Consider the following 15619-nt stretch of genomic DNA (forward strand, 5'->3'; position numbering starts at 1 on the left):
TTTCTTTCTTTCTTTGTGTAAATGATTAACAATGGACATTCATTAAAATGTATAAAACTTCACTCCTTGGAGAAAAAAAACAAACAAACAAAAAAACACCTTTTGTGTTCAAGGTTTTACTTCTTTGGACAACAGTGATACACAGATAAAACACGGATGTTGAGATTGCATGGGGATTTCCTATTACGGATAAATGATGTAAGATGAATAAGATAAAGTGAGATAACAAAAACCTTTATTGATCCAGAGAGGGGAAATTAGTTTTAGGCCTACTGCAGCATCACAGGCATATAGTAACACAGTGGGAAATAAAATACAATAAAATCGATTAAAATAGAATACATCAAATTCAAAGAGTAAAATTGAAAATAATTATATATATCAGAATAACCGTAATTAGAATGGACTTTGTTTTACGAAAAAAAAACAAGGTAATATGACACACAGATGAGTTAAGCCTTATAAATCAGTTAACAGTAAAACATATCGTTTTTATTTATCGATTAAAGCTGAGAAAAGATATGCGACCACTTTAATGTAGTTGTATGCGTTGGAAACGTTCGCTTTTATTTTGAAATTATCCACCGGAAGTGACCTGTGTAACTTGGTCGGTCTTGGCCGGTCTTGGCTAAAGCCCGGAGGATGCGCATACTCTCAGATTTAAGGGGGGAGGTTTGGAGCTGCCCGGACTCTCGTTGTTTAACAGCATTTCTCCGCCAGGAATGGTCCAGACTCTCTCCAGGATTGTTTTACTACTTCTTTTTGGTCGAAACAAAACGGTTAACGACACTTTGTTTGTGGAAATTTGGTCAGAGAGAGCTAAACAACTTTAGGACTGAGTTTTCGGAGGTGAGGGCATTCATTTCATCGGGACGTTTTGGGATAAAGGGACTACAAACCACCGCACGGGCTGAACTCGCGGTGTTCCTCCAGAGCTGCTCAGGTTAGCGAGGTGAGATTGAAGAAATTTAATGGAGGAAATAAACCAAAGCTAGCGAGTTTGTTTCGAGAAAGAAGAGTTCACACCGTGTGGGAAGTTTTTCCCCGCTCGGTTGATTATTGGTTTTTCTTCTGGGACATTCTTTTCCTCTGTCGCACAAGTTTGGCTGAAATATGCGCAAACTTGTTGGCAAAGCGTGCATAGCTCGGAGTTAGTGAGCTTTGTTAACTGGCCACTCGGTTTCACCTCTCTGGATATACAGTTTTTTTTGTGGAAGCTTTCCTTTTTTTCCTGCATCCAATCTCAGCTCGGGAGTCTTCTTATCTGAACAACACTGGCTGTTTCTCAGCCCCCCGACTCTGAGGTGAGTCTGCTCTGCTATTTCTCCTCTCTCTGGTGCAGCTTCACTTTAATGTTTACGCACTAAAGGGTTCATTTCATCACACTTATGCACGTTTATGTCATAAAAAAGAATGTAACACATCTCAAACATGTGTTTTTAAGGCAAGTACAAATGTGTCTTTGTGTATTTGTCACATTGTGCTGTGCTCATGTTGTTATTTTACTCTCTTGAGGCAGTTTTCTTCCTGCCCGTCTCCTCCATGCTTGTAAATGAAAGAGTACAACCTGAAAACACAAGGCCCAAGTGTAGCCTGCAGTCCTGTTAAAAACTGCTTTGCTTCCTATCTGGAGACACAACAGGCGCCTGTGATCAGATTAGATTATTTACTTGGAGAAGGGACTCGACACATCAAGGCTGAAGAAAGCAAATGTTCACAGTGCAGATGAAGTTTGATCTCATGAATCTGTGAGACTGATGTGTCTTATTGTTTTCTTGTGATACCTCTTTGCACAAGTCTTCCAAAGTGTGTAATATCTCTGGAAATGTTTGTGTCTTCCCCCTTTACTATCTCAGTGTGAGTTGTGTTTTCAACCCTGCAGCCTCAATGCCACATGCAGGCTCAGACTAAACTAGCAAACATAAAAAGTAAAGTTCACTCCACAACATTTCTTCCTTTCTTCCAAATCATGGCCTAAATTACACATTCAGAAACACTCTGAGGTTAAACCACATCTGAAAATTCTCAGAGGACGGCCATTATAAGTACATCTGTCATGAGGTCTGTGTCTGGAGAGGCCAGCCTGATGTTATGTAAAGCTCTAAATGTTATGATATAAAGGAAGAGGGAGAAGATGGATGGTTTAGGAAGGCAGTGTTTCCACAGGGAGTTCACCACAAGGGGGAAAAAAAACCTTTTCCTGACACATATAATGGGAAGTGAGGAACCAAGCTGCCTATTAATTTACTCAGCTGCTCATGTGGCAGTGAAAAAGTGATGAATCTGTAGAGACGTGGTGTGAAATGAAATGATTTCCTTGTCAGCTTTGTCTGCAGAGTTAGAATTTATTTCTTGATGCCGCCCTGCAGAATTAGAAACCTTAAAGTCACATTTGTGCCAACCAAATGGCGAGGTGTGATTATTTGTCTTTACGTTTTGGTGTTATCTCTTGACACCTGAGCTCCCTCCGCAGCACACTGGTACCAACCCCAGCTCCACATTGTGAGGCTGCAAAAGAAAAAAAAAACAGAGTGTGTGTTTTTGTGAAAACAGTAGCCTTGGGGGAATGGTCTGATGCTCTTGTGTCCACTGAACTGCAGCCGTGTGCAGACCGGCCTGTTGCTGGCTGGGAGTGCAGAGTTGAGCTGGGGCTGGGGGGGCTGCAGAATTTGGGAGCTGAGGAATTTTATGCATGGATGGCAGTGAACAGTAATTATGGTGCGGGCCATGTTATGGGTTAGGCCTGTAACCTTTGTCTTTGTATAATGAGAGAAGCTAAATGTGTCTTGTGTGTTGTAATCTGTTTAGTTTAACCCCGTTCATCTGCCAGATTTTCAGTCAAGTGTAACCATGTCTTAAGAACTTGTAAACATAAGAGTACTTCTTGTCAAGTTTTGCAATAAGAGAAAAGTCCCAGTCTTTTCAATTTCAGGTTTTCTTTTAATTCTGGAGCATTTACTTTTTAATAACTTTAAAACAGTCTTCATGTGCTTTGTTTTTAGATTAGTTTTCATACATTTCTTAATGGAATTTTTGCCCGAGTATGACAATAGTGCCAACAGTGGATGATAGTCTGTCAGGACTTGGGTTTAGCTGAGTTTGATGTATGGAGGCCATTATATCTATCAGTATCTGCATATAAATTGCATTTTGGCAACAGTTGAGGGCTGTTTAATTTTTCCTAATTTGGCACTCACAGTTAAGATATAGTGAGGTTTTTTCATGATAACTGCGTTCTTGCTTTGATTTATTCCTGTGAACTCAATCTGCCATATACACTTTACTAATAGATAGTTTCAAACAGTCCAAGATTACTGCGGCTGTCATTTCACAACTTAAATACCAAGATGATGACAGCGTTTACCTGCTTTTATATTAATTGTCTACTCAACTTAAGTATAAAGTATGAAGAATTGCTGCTAACAGCCCTGAGGTCGTATATTTGGATATTTGACGATTAATTCTAAAAATGATTGTAGAGTAAGTTAACAGTGATCATGAGATACCCATGAAATTTACCTACTGTATTATAGACAGTTTGTGTTATATCCAGAGCTTGGTCATGATAGTTATCTTGAACAGTTAGTTAAGTTAAAAAAAGCAATGAAACTAAGTTGCATTGAAAAACAAAAATAGGAAAAGTAATAATCCATTAACCTCACCCACCAATGGCTGTTGTATGTTAGTACAGCATGTTTGATCAAAGCTGTTTCTTAAAGAGATAATCATGGTTTGACTCTATAGATGAGGATATTATGACACTGTGATATTTTCAGTTTTCAATCTCAAACCAGTCTGGACCACAAACCGTTACATAACAGCTCTCCCCATATGAATCTGTTACAATTCCTTTGCCGCTGAGTTATGTCCAGTATGAGCAACAAAAGAGACTTTTAAAGGTTTAAAGAGAAAAACAAAACAATAAAACTGAAATCATAAGGGCCTGTGTCCACAACTCTGTTTTTTTGCTGGCAGCTTCTATTTAATTTACTAAAGCCAACTTTGAGAATATTGTCACACTCAATAATTTAACCTCTTTCTCAACAATTCCTCAAAATTATGAATGGACAGGCTTTCAGTATTAACAAAGAAGAAAAAATCACATGCATTTTTTTTAAATTAAGGGCAGAATTCCACTCTATAAAAACTGCCACCAATGCCAGGACCAGTTCTTTTCTATTGTTTTCATTCTTTGTAATATGTCCTTAAATGAAAGCAAACATGAAGCTTACTAATGTTGCTGTCGCTACCAATAGAGGTGGAAAGGCTTCAAGACAATTTTTTTTGTTTCATAGAAACAGTATGGGCAGGTGAGAAGCTCTCCATAATTGAGCTAGTGGGTGCTGCTAACAGGAACACTGTCAGTGGACACAGGCCCTGACTCTTCTTGTATGTTTTTTTTCTGTGCTTTTATTTCTTAAAGCTGTTTTACTGAAGTGTATTCTGTACTCACAACAGTTTATAAATCCAGATAAATGAAGCAAAAAAAGCTGTCCATATGTTTGTAGCATCTATTGATCTGATTGTGATATATATGATGAGCATGGAGTGGTTAACATCAGCCCGCTCACACGTCAGTCAGCCTCCTCTCAGAACAGCTCATTGATACAACATGAGTGTTTGCTTTGTGTATAACACAAACTGTGTTTAACTCCTGCTCCCATGGGAGCTGATGACACAGTGTTGTGTCACACTTAAAGAAGCCACTTCCTCCTCTTTCAATTATTGACGGTTGTTGCTGTGACGAGGGTCGAGGGAACGCTGTGCTCCGCTCTCTTCGGCTCCTTCTGTCTGGCAGCAGAAGCACTTTCTTGGATTCCTCCCAAACACTGACTCACTGCTTACAGAGTGGCGATGACCAAGCTTCTTTATCCCCCTCGGACCCCCTTGGCCCAGCTCAGCTGCTGGAACACTGGACCATTCTTGGAAAGTGAAATTGAATTGGTTTTTTAGGAGAACACAATGACTGTTTCTGTGACACACACTCACACAAGCCATTACCTCTTGAATGAAACCGCAGCTGCATCTGAACATGACTTTGTGTGAAAACATAAACCATGCTGGGGTTTCTCTGACCCAGATGTGACTGTTGATTTTTCTTTCTAGAGCTGTCACTGACCTAAAGAAAGTAAAAAAGTTTCTGTCAGATTTTCTTGAAGCCCTTTTTGACAAATTGTGGGAGCAAATGGCTGCAGGGGAGGGGGTCATTTTAGGCTCAAAAAACCAACTGTTAGGTGATAGATCTCTCAGCATAGAAATGATGGCTTGGCGGTCTCTCTCTACAAGGGTGTCACATAACCAGCTGTAGTTTTTTGGTCTTAAACAAATTCCTCAAGGGGGGTTATGGGGGTCCAGGCCAAGTGTTAATCTCTGGAGCCAGATGCTGCAGAGGTGATGATGTGAGCAGATGTGCAGAAGAGGGTCACACACTGGTACAGCACTGTGCCCAGAGGTTTCTCCACCATTTCTGGATTGAAGCAGAAAAAGTTGCTCTAAAAAAAACTTTATATCTGAGAGTCAGGAGACTCTTTATGAGTTCAGACTTCAGTCGACACTTTGAAGTTTGAAAGAAAAACAATTAATTCCTCAGATGTGAGCAGGATGTCTCCGTGTTTGTTTGCCCAAGCTATCAGAGCGTTTCTGGAGCTGTGCAGTTTCTTATCAGTGTTTTTGTACGAGAAGGCCTGAAAGCTGAAGTTCCCACCTTGAACCGCGTAGACGAACAGAATATTCTCTTCTATCCTTTTGAAGAGCAAGGAACTTCCTTGTCAACAAAAGTACAGTTTGCTACTCGTACATGGTTTCTCCTTCTTGTTTCAGGTTTGAAAAACCACAGAAAGCCTTTAAGAGAATTTATTTGGCATGCTTACTTTTACTTCTACCTTCCTCATCTGAAACTTCAATAAATGCATTTTCCCACCTTAAACTGCCCTTTGAAATCAGAGTTACCCATGTTGTCATGCAGTAATTTTCTTCTCTTATTTTGGTGTTTCCAGTCGAGCACTGCAGATGCCCTGCTGCTGATGCCCCGTGGGTCTGAATGGAGTTCGAGTCGCAGAAAAGCCAGCGGTTATAGCTCCTTCAGCAGGATGCTGATGAGGCCAAGTTTACTTCTGTTTCTGACTTTATTTTGCCAAGTTTTAAGGACTCAGAGCCGGCCTGCCAGCAACGATGAAGGTAAGACGGCATCACAACTTCAAGCTTCTCGTGCTTTATTTGAAAGTTGCTTTTTGCTGGTTGCTGTATTATTAGATATCAAGTAGCTGTTTGAACCTCCAAACTTATTAAGTCTGACTTATCTCGGCTCCCGCCTTGATAATCAAAGCTTTGTTCTTTGTACAGGAATGTTCCCCTAACTCAGTCCAGGCTTTGGTGGAGTCTGTCCTTTGTAGCGTCAGTGTTTCCTCCACCACCCCCTTTTCAGTCTGATGTTTGAACGCTCTTTACTGCGTCAGATGGAGCGCTACTCTGACTTTTAGTAACACCAGTTCACATGGTGATCATTTTCCCTCTGAGACTTTTCCCCAATTATGCTATTTTCATCTTAAACGGAAACGTACGGCTTTAGGTTTTCTGTCTGTCCTGGCTGTTGCACAACTAAAGTTCCGAAAAGGGGAAAGAGGCACTGAAATCGAATCCTTAAAAATGTGTGTCTTGGAAAGAGTCCAGCAGCGTAATAGCTGCCTGGACTTGTGGGTAGATGGGTTTGGATGTTTACACTCTACAGTCGGAAGTGGAGAGCAGAAGAGAATATGATAAAGCACAGCATTATAATTAGAGTAATTAAGCAAGAGGGTCTCTGTTGGGCTGTAAGCCTTAAAATAAACTTGTTGCGGCTGTGTTCAAGCCGACAGTGGAACAGGGAGGAGTAAATGACTCCCATCTGTAGCCTGAGGGCAGCCCCACTACCTCCAGTCCCTGCTCCTCTCCTCCTTTGTAATGAAAAGGTATTTGTTGTCACTGAGAGGGGAGTTAACTGCCAGGGAAACTATAAATTAGCCTGTTTTTGAAAAAAGGAAAGAAGATGCTACTCTCAGCCCTCTCTTATCCTGGAGGATTGGGTTTCTGAAGGGAATGTTTGTCTTCTAAGGTGAGCCATAAATTTTCAGGGGGGTGGGGGAAGTCTGATGCAGTTACACTCCACCCTGTTCTTAATCACCAAATGGCCAGGTACTATCTATGCAGCTCCGTGCCTTTTCCCTCCGCTCCCCCACTGACTCCTGCTTGGGAATGCTTCACTTTCCCCCCGCTCCCCTGCTGGGTGACGGATGGCTTCAGCTGTCCACAAACAATCAGAGCAGAAGCATTTGGTTGAATTCCTTTTGTCTCGGTGAGGGAAACTAAATGATAGTATTAGGACTGGGCGATATATCGATATTAAAATTATATCGATATATTTTTAAATGTGATATGAAATTAGACTATATCATTTATATCGATATAGTTCAAATTTCTGTTCTGATGCGCTGCAGACCCAGAGCTCTCTGCACCCGCACCCTCGCCCCCGCCCCCTCCTCTTTCATGCACAGGAGGGGGAGGGGCAGAAACACTCCGGCACTCTTCAGTAAGCATGGAGGAAGCAACAATGGCTGCGGGACAGAAACTCTTCGGTGGGACAGAAACACTTCGGCACTCTTCACCAAACATGGAGCAAACAACAACGGCTGCAGAATACGCGAAGGAGGAGTTGGTCAGTAAAAGAAAAAGCAGTGGCTCAGTAATTTGGAGGTGGTTCGGTTTCAAAGTGTCAGACGAGCAACAAAATCACATTATATGCAGAGAGTGCAATAAACAAGTTGCAGCCAGGGGTGGAAGCACGACAAATCTTTTTCACCACCTAAAACAGTGGCATAAACTACAGTACGAAGAGTGTGTGAAGCTGCGCGCTACAGAGGCCCCAGCCGCAAGTCATCCTCAAACCGAAAAAGCTCCCGCCCTGAAACAAAGCCCACTGCAAGCCTCATTTTCCCGCAGTGTGCCTTATGAAAAGAAAAGTGACAAGTGGTGTGCTATAACGAAAGCGGTGTCCTATCACATCGCTAAAGATATGGTCCCTGTTGCAACTGTGGAACAAGTCGGATTCAAAAAGCTACTGAAAACTATGGACCCGAGGTATGAGCTTCCCAGCCGCAACTACTTCGCACGAGAGGCGCTGCCACAAATGTACACTGAAGTCAGGCAGAGCCTAGCTGACCAGCTCGCTAACGTGACCCATTTTGCATTGACTAGCGACATGTGGTCGAGCAGGACGTGTGAGCCGTACATGAGCGTCACAGTTCACTTCATTAAAGACTGGGAGCTGAAAACAGCATGTCTCCAAACAAGTTATTTTCCCCAGGATCACACCGGTGAACATATAGCTGAGGCCCTGCAGGACGCTATTGCAAGCTGGAAGCTCCGAGAAAAGCATCAGGTTGCTATAACAACCGACAACGGGAGCAATATTGTTAAAGCGGTCGAGCTGAACGAGTGGCTGAGGATGCAGTGCTTCGGGCACAGACTACACTTGGCCATTGGTGAGTGCATAACACAGAACGGTAGATTTCATAATACATATTTATAAAACTACTGGATAAGAATTAGTGTTACACTGTTGTGTTTACCACTTTAATGTTACAGCTGGTAAAGGTGAGGTAATTATGACTTTAAAATGCTGGTTAGCCTGTTGATTTCATCAAGGTAACAGATTTAACTATTATGATAGACTTAAGTTTTTTTCTCTGGATTGAAAGAGCAAACTGCAAAATGACTAGAAACTTATGTTAATACATAGGCCCAAACATTGTGGAGTTTTTGTGGAGTTATAATATGAAGTAGCATTAAAAAATAGTATAAATACTAAGAAAAACAACAAGATTAGGACTGGTGTTGATTAAAAAATAAACTATGAAACAAAATAATTATATATTATGATGTGGAGTATTTCTAAAGCTTGATTTTGGAAAGCACTTAGTTATATGAGTGTGTTAAAGTGAAACCAGAGTCAAATTTCTCACATAAGCCCATTTGATTAATAGTTTTTTATTATTCTTATAGGACATGGCATGAGTGACAAGCGCGTCACCCGGGCCATTTCTCTGTGCAAGAGAATTGTGAGCTGTTTTTCATACAGCTGGAAGAAAAGGAGACATCTTGCTGAAGTTCAGATTCAGCTGGGTCTGCCAAGTCACCAACTCATAACTGAATCTGCCACACGCTGGGGATCAAGGCAACAGATGATAGAGAGAGTCCTGGAGCAGGAAGCAGCACTGGCCAAAGTCCTGTCTGGTGACAAAAAGACCAGGCACCTTGTCCCTAGCTGGCAGGACTTGGAGGTCCTAGAAGCTGTTCAAAAGGTACTGAAACCTCTCCAGGAATTTACCGATGCTTTGTCAGGTGAGGAGTACGTCACTCTATCATATGTGAAACCTGTGCTGCACCTTTTTAACGAAAGTCTCCTGGCATGTGAAGAGGGTGACAGCGAGCTTTGCAAATCAATCAAGACCAGCATTCTTGAGTACCTCAACAGCAAGTATTCTGACCCAGCCACTACTGACCTGTTGGAGATGGCTTCATTTGTGGATCCACGGTTCAGGGCCACCTACATCCCAAGTGAAAAAGTTGATGCATTGAAGCACAGAGCTGTCTTGGATGTGGAGATGCTACTGGCTGATCAGAGCAGCTGTCAGCCACCTTACCTACTCACTGTGCCTGAGCCTGCAGATGGAGAAGGTGCAGTTGCACCAAAAGCTAAGAAGACACTGGCAAGCTTCTTCAAGCAGCGCACAGCTACCACCACAGCATCAACCCTGAGGGAGGCTATTGAAAATGAACTGTCAAGTTACTTGCAGTCAGCAAGTGTGGAGAGTGACACTGATCCCCTCAAGTGGTGGAAGGATCATGAAGTTGTCTTTCCAGCTCTGAGCCACCTGGCAAAAAAATATCTCTTGGTTCCAGCAACCAGTTCACCCTCCGAAAGGGTTTTCAGCTGCAGTGGCAATATCGTGACCTGCCACAGAGCATCTCTGAAGCCGGATATGGTTGACAGGCTGGTGTTTCTCGCACAAAATCTTTAAATGAAGGAGGACACGCTTCTCTGTCTTCTGATGTCTACCTCAAGACCGCACTACTGTTTATCAAAATAGAAAAACAGGGGGAAAATGTTTATTGAGTTGATAGTCTGTTTCTTGTGCAACTGGTTGAGACTGTTCAGATAAGAAAATGAGTTAACAAAAAGGAAAAGGTAAATCTCAAGCTGATGTTTACATTTTTTGCTTAAACCGAGCACTTAATTTTGTTATTTCTTGATATATAAATGCTGCTCTTACTAGGGGCTGTCATATTTTGTTCTTTTGTAATGTTCCTTGGTTGCATCTGTAAAGGTGTTGGAAAGGAGAAGAAAATCAGTAATTTGATTTCAATGAGCAATTTATAGTTGTCAAACTAAAAAAAAATTATCTTACTTTTTTCATGAATAGATTTATTTCAGAAAAAGATTGGCCTATTTTATTTTATAGGCTATTTTTATTTAAGATATATTTTTATTTAAATGTGCACCTTACAGAGCTTTTATTTCAAAAAAGGTACTCCTGTTGTTACACAGTATTTATGTTTACATTTTATTATTTGAACAACTGAGCGTTTTTTCATGAACCAGGTGAAGAAACCTGTTTATTATTTATTCATTTGATTTTGCCACTTTTCACTGAAGTAGCCAGCTTCAATAAAACTACTTGTGACATGTCATATTTGACTTTGACTTTGACTGAACATTTGCTCTCACTTTGCAGAAAAAAATATCGGGATATATATCGTATACCGATATTAAGCCTAAATATATCGGGATATGACTTTTGACCCATATCGCCCAGCCCTAGATAGTATGTAAATGGTCATGTTTTATGCGAGCTGCTTTGTTCGTTGTCAGGCTTTTTCTGTTGTTGTGCAGCGTTCACATAAGAAAAGAATACTCACTGGACTTAGAGTCAGGATTGGATGTCCTCGAGGGTCACATGGTCCCCCTCATTTTTGATTCTGTGTGATCATTCCCTGTGTTTTTAACATTTCAGGGTTCATGTATTTGTTTTTTGGTTGTGAGGCTAAAATGTCAGGAAGTTATTTATATGCTGCTCTCAGAGGAAGTGTTGGACTCGATGCTCTGCTGTCAGTCAAAGCAGACGAGCCTCTGACCCTTCAGTGGAGCTGCCACAGTCTGAGAAAAGACTCTTTTCAGGAGGCCCAGAGGAGCTGGGCTCTGCTGATGAATAACAAGTGGACCAAACTTCAAGTTCACACCAGATTAACTTGTTACCTGCCAGATTCATTCACATCCAAAAATAAACAGCTATAAACGTTAGAAAAATTGTTTCGACAGAGTGCTCAAATAAAGTAAGTCTTTCACAGAGCAACTTCTTTTTTTGTTGTTTTGTGTGAAAGTTTGGAATTATCAGGAAACAGGAAGAAAATCATTCAATATCAGATACTTAAATACCTGAAATCTTACAGTTAAAATTCAACTTTAATTTTTTTAAAATCAAGGAAACTGATGATCAGATGCTTTATGACAGCAACCTATACATGCCATGTTGTGAAACAGTAGTTATGAGCTACAGATGGTACAATTTATAACAGTTTATTCTAATAGCATTTCCCAGGATGTACTGTTTGATCATCAGCATCGATTGACTCTAGTGAATAGTGCCAGCATAAATTTTAATGCAGGCAGGCTTGTAAATTTATCTGCAGACTTACAGAAGAGTTTTTTTTTCTATCAGCCATAAAAAAAGTCACCTGTCGGACAAACTCTGAATGAAAATGTTACAGTGTTAGAGTATGACACTGTCACAGAGAAAGATCAGCAACATGCAGTGTGTTAGACATGCTTCAGTGACAGTTTTAGAAGATGAGCTTCCAGCAGCAACATGAACATATGAGAACCACATCATCCATTTGAAAAACAGACACAAAGAAACCAAGAAGAAGCGTGAAAAACATCAATCTTTCTAAATGTAACCTTATCTCCCTATGACGTGAGCTGCATGTCTTGTGATTGGTCCATTTGAAAGCATAGTGCTACTTAAATGTACAAAACTCTGAATTTAGAAATTTAACATCTCCTCCTTGTTCCTCCTCCTTGTAATTACTGCTGTTTGTTAAATCCAAAGAAACATTATAAGCACTGAATTTACTTTTGTTTTTCATTCAACTTTTTACATGATCAGGCAAGTCACAAGACCAATTTGTAAGCTGCTCCCCATGAAAAAGCAAAAAAAAGAAAGCAATACTGGAAGCAGGTAATCAAAATATTATACAAACCACAATACTTTCAAGCAGAGAATTGCAGAGTGACATGGATCCATCAACGCAGAACTGTTTAAATGTGAGCACTACATGACTTAAACTATTGTTACTTCTCTATCAGCACAAAGATTAAGAAGTGCTTCTTGTCGTTTTGAAATAGTTGGTCCTTAGACATCTGTAAAACTTTCCCCAGAATTTATAACAGAAAAATATTTAATAAAACAAGAGTATCATTAAAATATAGCTAAATTCTTGATCTACCATCAAACCAAGTTTGCAAGTCTATCACATTCCCTTACCCTTGAGAAACTAACTTTTGTTCAGAGGTAAGCACAAGACATTTAAGAAGATTGGGGGAGACAGCTGTAGGTACCTTCTTATCTAAAAATAAACAAACACATTTTTATATGTCTTTTATTTATTTATTTCTAGATAATTTGTTATTGCTTTTTTCAATTTGTAAAAAAAAAAAACTAAATAAAAATCTGCTCTAAACGTTTATAATACTTTTTAAGAACTATGCAAGGAAAAAATGCACTGCTCTAACTCCATTGATTTGTGCCTTTACTTGTGCTTTATTGGTTTATTTGTTGTTGTTATTGTTTACTATTTTCTAAAAAGTGTAATGTGAATTTGTGTTAAAGAATAATACCATCAGAAAAAATCTCCCTGCAATGCAAACATTAGAGTTAACTGTTCAAAATATTAACATTGAAAAAAAAACTTTGTCGTAATGTGAGTGTGGTTAAAACAAAAATTTAAGGATTCACTGTAGAGTTTCTCCCAACTTTTGTGGGTTTGAATGAAAAACTAGATTTAAAAGTATTAAACAGTGTAAAATAATCAAAAATATTTTCTCTAATCATCATGAATGGACAAGGATTGAGTGGTGAATGAGTAAAAACTTCTGGATCAGCAGAACTTTATAAGTTTTTAGATGAAGAAAACTTGTTTCTAATGAAGCTTGCTGCAACAAAAATCAAACATGTTTGAATTCACACGTTTAAACAGATGTTGTAGGCTAGCGTAGAAATAACAAAACTCTCTCCGTAATCCTGATAATTATTAATCAGTGAAATCTGGAGATTATCAAACTGGATTCATTAAATCTTCTGGGAGGTTCTGTTTTTCCTGCTTGTCCATTAGAGCTGTAAAGTGAGGCTACATGTAGCTGAGCTCATTTGAATGACACTGGAACAACTTTTGCTGTGCTCAGTAATCCTCGTAGCTCCCGAGTGTTAATCCATGCTGATTGTCAGCGGCTCATTTAGGAATGAAAAGCTCCTCCACTGGAGAGCTTTCAGGAGGGACACTCACTCTCTGGATGTTTGGGGCTTGCTAATAGGCATTGTCCCATTTGTCCTGCTAGTCCTGTCTTTTGTCTCTAATCAATCCCCCCTTTACGTCACCCTCCCCTCACTCTGCTGTGGTTAAAGGGAGCTTCAACTATTTCCCCTGTTTGTGCCACAGCAGAGCCTCGACCAGGCGGACTTTACTGCATTCAACCATCACTCCAGTGAGAGCAGGAAATCCCACAAGTCATTCACGCGGCATATTGCTTCCTATCCCGTACCCGGAGAAGGTTTCGAGTCTGGCGCCAACTTTTCCTTTCTGTTGGTCCTGGTTTTTACAGACTAGTGAGCTTTCTCCCCCATGTTTCACCTCTCAGTGCTTTCTCCTGCACAAAATTCCTTTCATGATTTCTGTAATTAGGCTGATTTTGAGCTACGTCAATCAATTCTTCCAAGTGGTTGGAAGAACACACGAAGGAGCGTTCCAGATGGGTTACTTTCTGAAAATATGCCCCTTAATCCATTTTAATCCAATCACAGCAGCAGCAGGATTAATTAAGATGAAACGGTCAGATTCAAAGGAAATGTGTAGCTCTTACCTCAGCGTCAAGACTTTGCTAAAGTTTACTTAAAGTTACACAAATGTGTTGCTCTTTGTCTGCCTTACATTTTCAGGCAGATGTACTGCTGTTTCTGCCCTTTTTTTTTTTTTTTTTACAGTGGTCGAGATGACGTGACCGTGTTGTGTTTATCTGACTTTAGTTTAAAGGAGGTTGTCACAGAAGCACAAATGGTCCCGACTGTGGCCTACAATAAAGCAACGAGCAAATTTAACAGCTTTTACGGGCCGTTTATGATGTCTGCAGCCAGATTAACAGCTGGGATGTTGACACAGTCTTATCAGTGGCATCTCCATTTAGAGGGCAGGGACAAAAACACACACTTGGTCGCCCCACACACGGCGCAGAGCGAGACCTCGGGTTTAAAGCCGCGTGCAGGTTTGATATCTGCAGCCCATCTCTGCGTGCCTCCTCTGCTTTCCCCCCTTTGGTTTTGTTTTTGAGGAGAAAGTTGATCCTACCCCCTGGCCCCTTTTCCTGCTGGGATTAAGGGCCTGTCAGACATATGTGATCCAGGAAATACCTTTACTAGGCCCAAGTGGGGTCACCATAGCAACTGGCACTAGAACCTGCCGCTGCAGGCCCCGACCGGCTCCCGCTCCTCTGCACATGCTCAGTGCTCCCTCTTCCCCTTTATTGTTAGGGGGCCTTTGTTGTGATGGAGGGAGGGATTAGTCAGGTCTGCTGATGTTGTGCTGAGGTTGAGCCGTACAGATATGCTTCCTGTTGTGAGGAAGTACGTGAACAAACACACTGTGTGCTTTGAGCCGGGTTCAGATCTCATCGGTGGGGATCGCTCCCAGCAGGAATTTGCTCATCTAGATTAGATTTTGTTGCTGAGAAGAGACGGTGCTGGTGACAAGATTGAAACTGCACTTCTTCCACAGGTGTTGACCACAGGGTGCTGCTTGAATGAAAACAAGATGTCCAGTTACTAAATGTTAGACAGCTGCTCTGATACTTAATCAATAAAGTCAGTATTTTCCATTAAGATGGATTGTGAGAAACTTTGCCTTTGTCCTTTTAATAAAACTATTTTCTCTTTCGTTTGGCTGCAAAATAAGACTTAATCAAATATCATGTGGACTCAGGGTTATGAGGAGCAGTTTGACCGTTTAATTACATTTAATTGATTCTACAGGGAGCACAATGAGTAAATACTGAAGTATCTGTAATTACAGACTTGATTTATGACAGATGTTAGATTACCAATATAAAATCTGTCAGCCATAGATCATTTCTGCTATCACAAGTGTTCTGGTTTCATTTTGTAATGTTAATATCTTCGTTATTGGTTGAAGGGGCTGTATACAGGAAAAAGCCATGTAGACAAGAAAAGAAAAGAGGTCAGATGCTCAAAACCCATAAGATTCAGTTTTGTTGTTGTTGTCTTCTTCCTTTAATCTTGACAGAAATTGTATCTGAATT

The 15619-nt window shown here is 40.6% G+C and overlaps 2 protein-coding genes across 4 annotated transcripts in view; both read left to right on the plus strand.

Moving 5' to 3' along the window:
* Positions 1 to 651: 651 nt before the first annotated feature.
* The window catches only part of fgfr1a (fibroblast growth factor receptor 1a), a 38333-nt gene continuing 23365 nt past the window's right edge, over positions 652 to 15619 (plus strand). For all 3 annotated transcript variants that reach the window (XM_074669585.1, XM_074669583.1, XM_074669584.1), the window contains exons 1-2: positions 652 to 1304; positions 5997 to 6177. In XM_074669585.1, coding sequence (XP_074525686.1) covers positions 6024 to 6177 — 154 coding nt within the window. In that variant the 5' untranslated portion in view covers positions 652 to 1304; positions 5997 to 6023. The remainder of the gene's footprint in view (positions 1305 to 5996; positions 6178 to 15619) is intronic.
* LOC141789989 (E3 SUMO-protein ligase ZBED1-like) lies at positions 7571 to 10192 on the plus strand. The gene is made up of 3 exons (XM_074669610.1): positions 7571 to 7690; positions 7847 to 8516; positions 9037 to 10192. Exons 1-3 carry the CDS (start codon positions 7571 to 7573, stop codon positions 10053 to 10055), a joined length of 1809 nt encoding a protein of 602 aa, XP_074525711.1. The 3' UTR covers positions 10056 to 10192.

Source organism: Halichoeres trimaculatus, unplaced genomic scaffold, assembly GCF_033239565.1.
Source record: "Halichoeres trimaculatus isolate MK-OKI-2021-1 unplaced genomic scaffold, fHalTri1.1 fHalTri1_scaffold_5, whole genome shotgun sequence".
In the NCBI taxonomy this organism is placed as follows: Eukaryota; Metazoa; Chordata; class Actinopteri; order Labriformes; family Labridae; genus Halichoeres; species Halichoeres trimaculatus.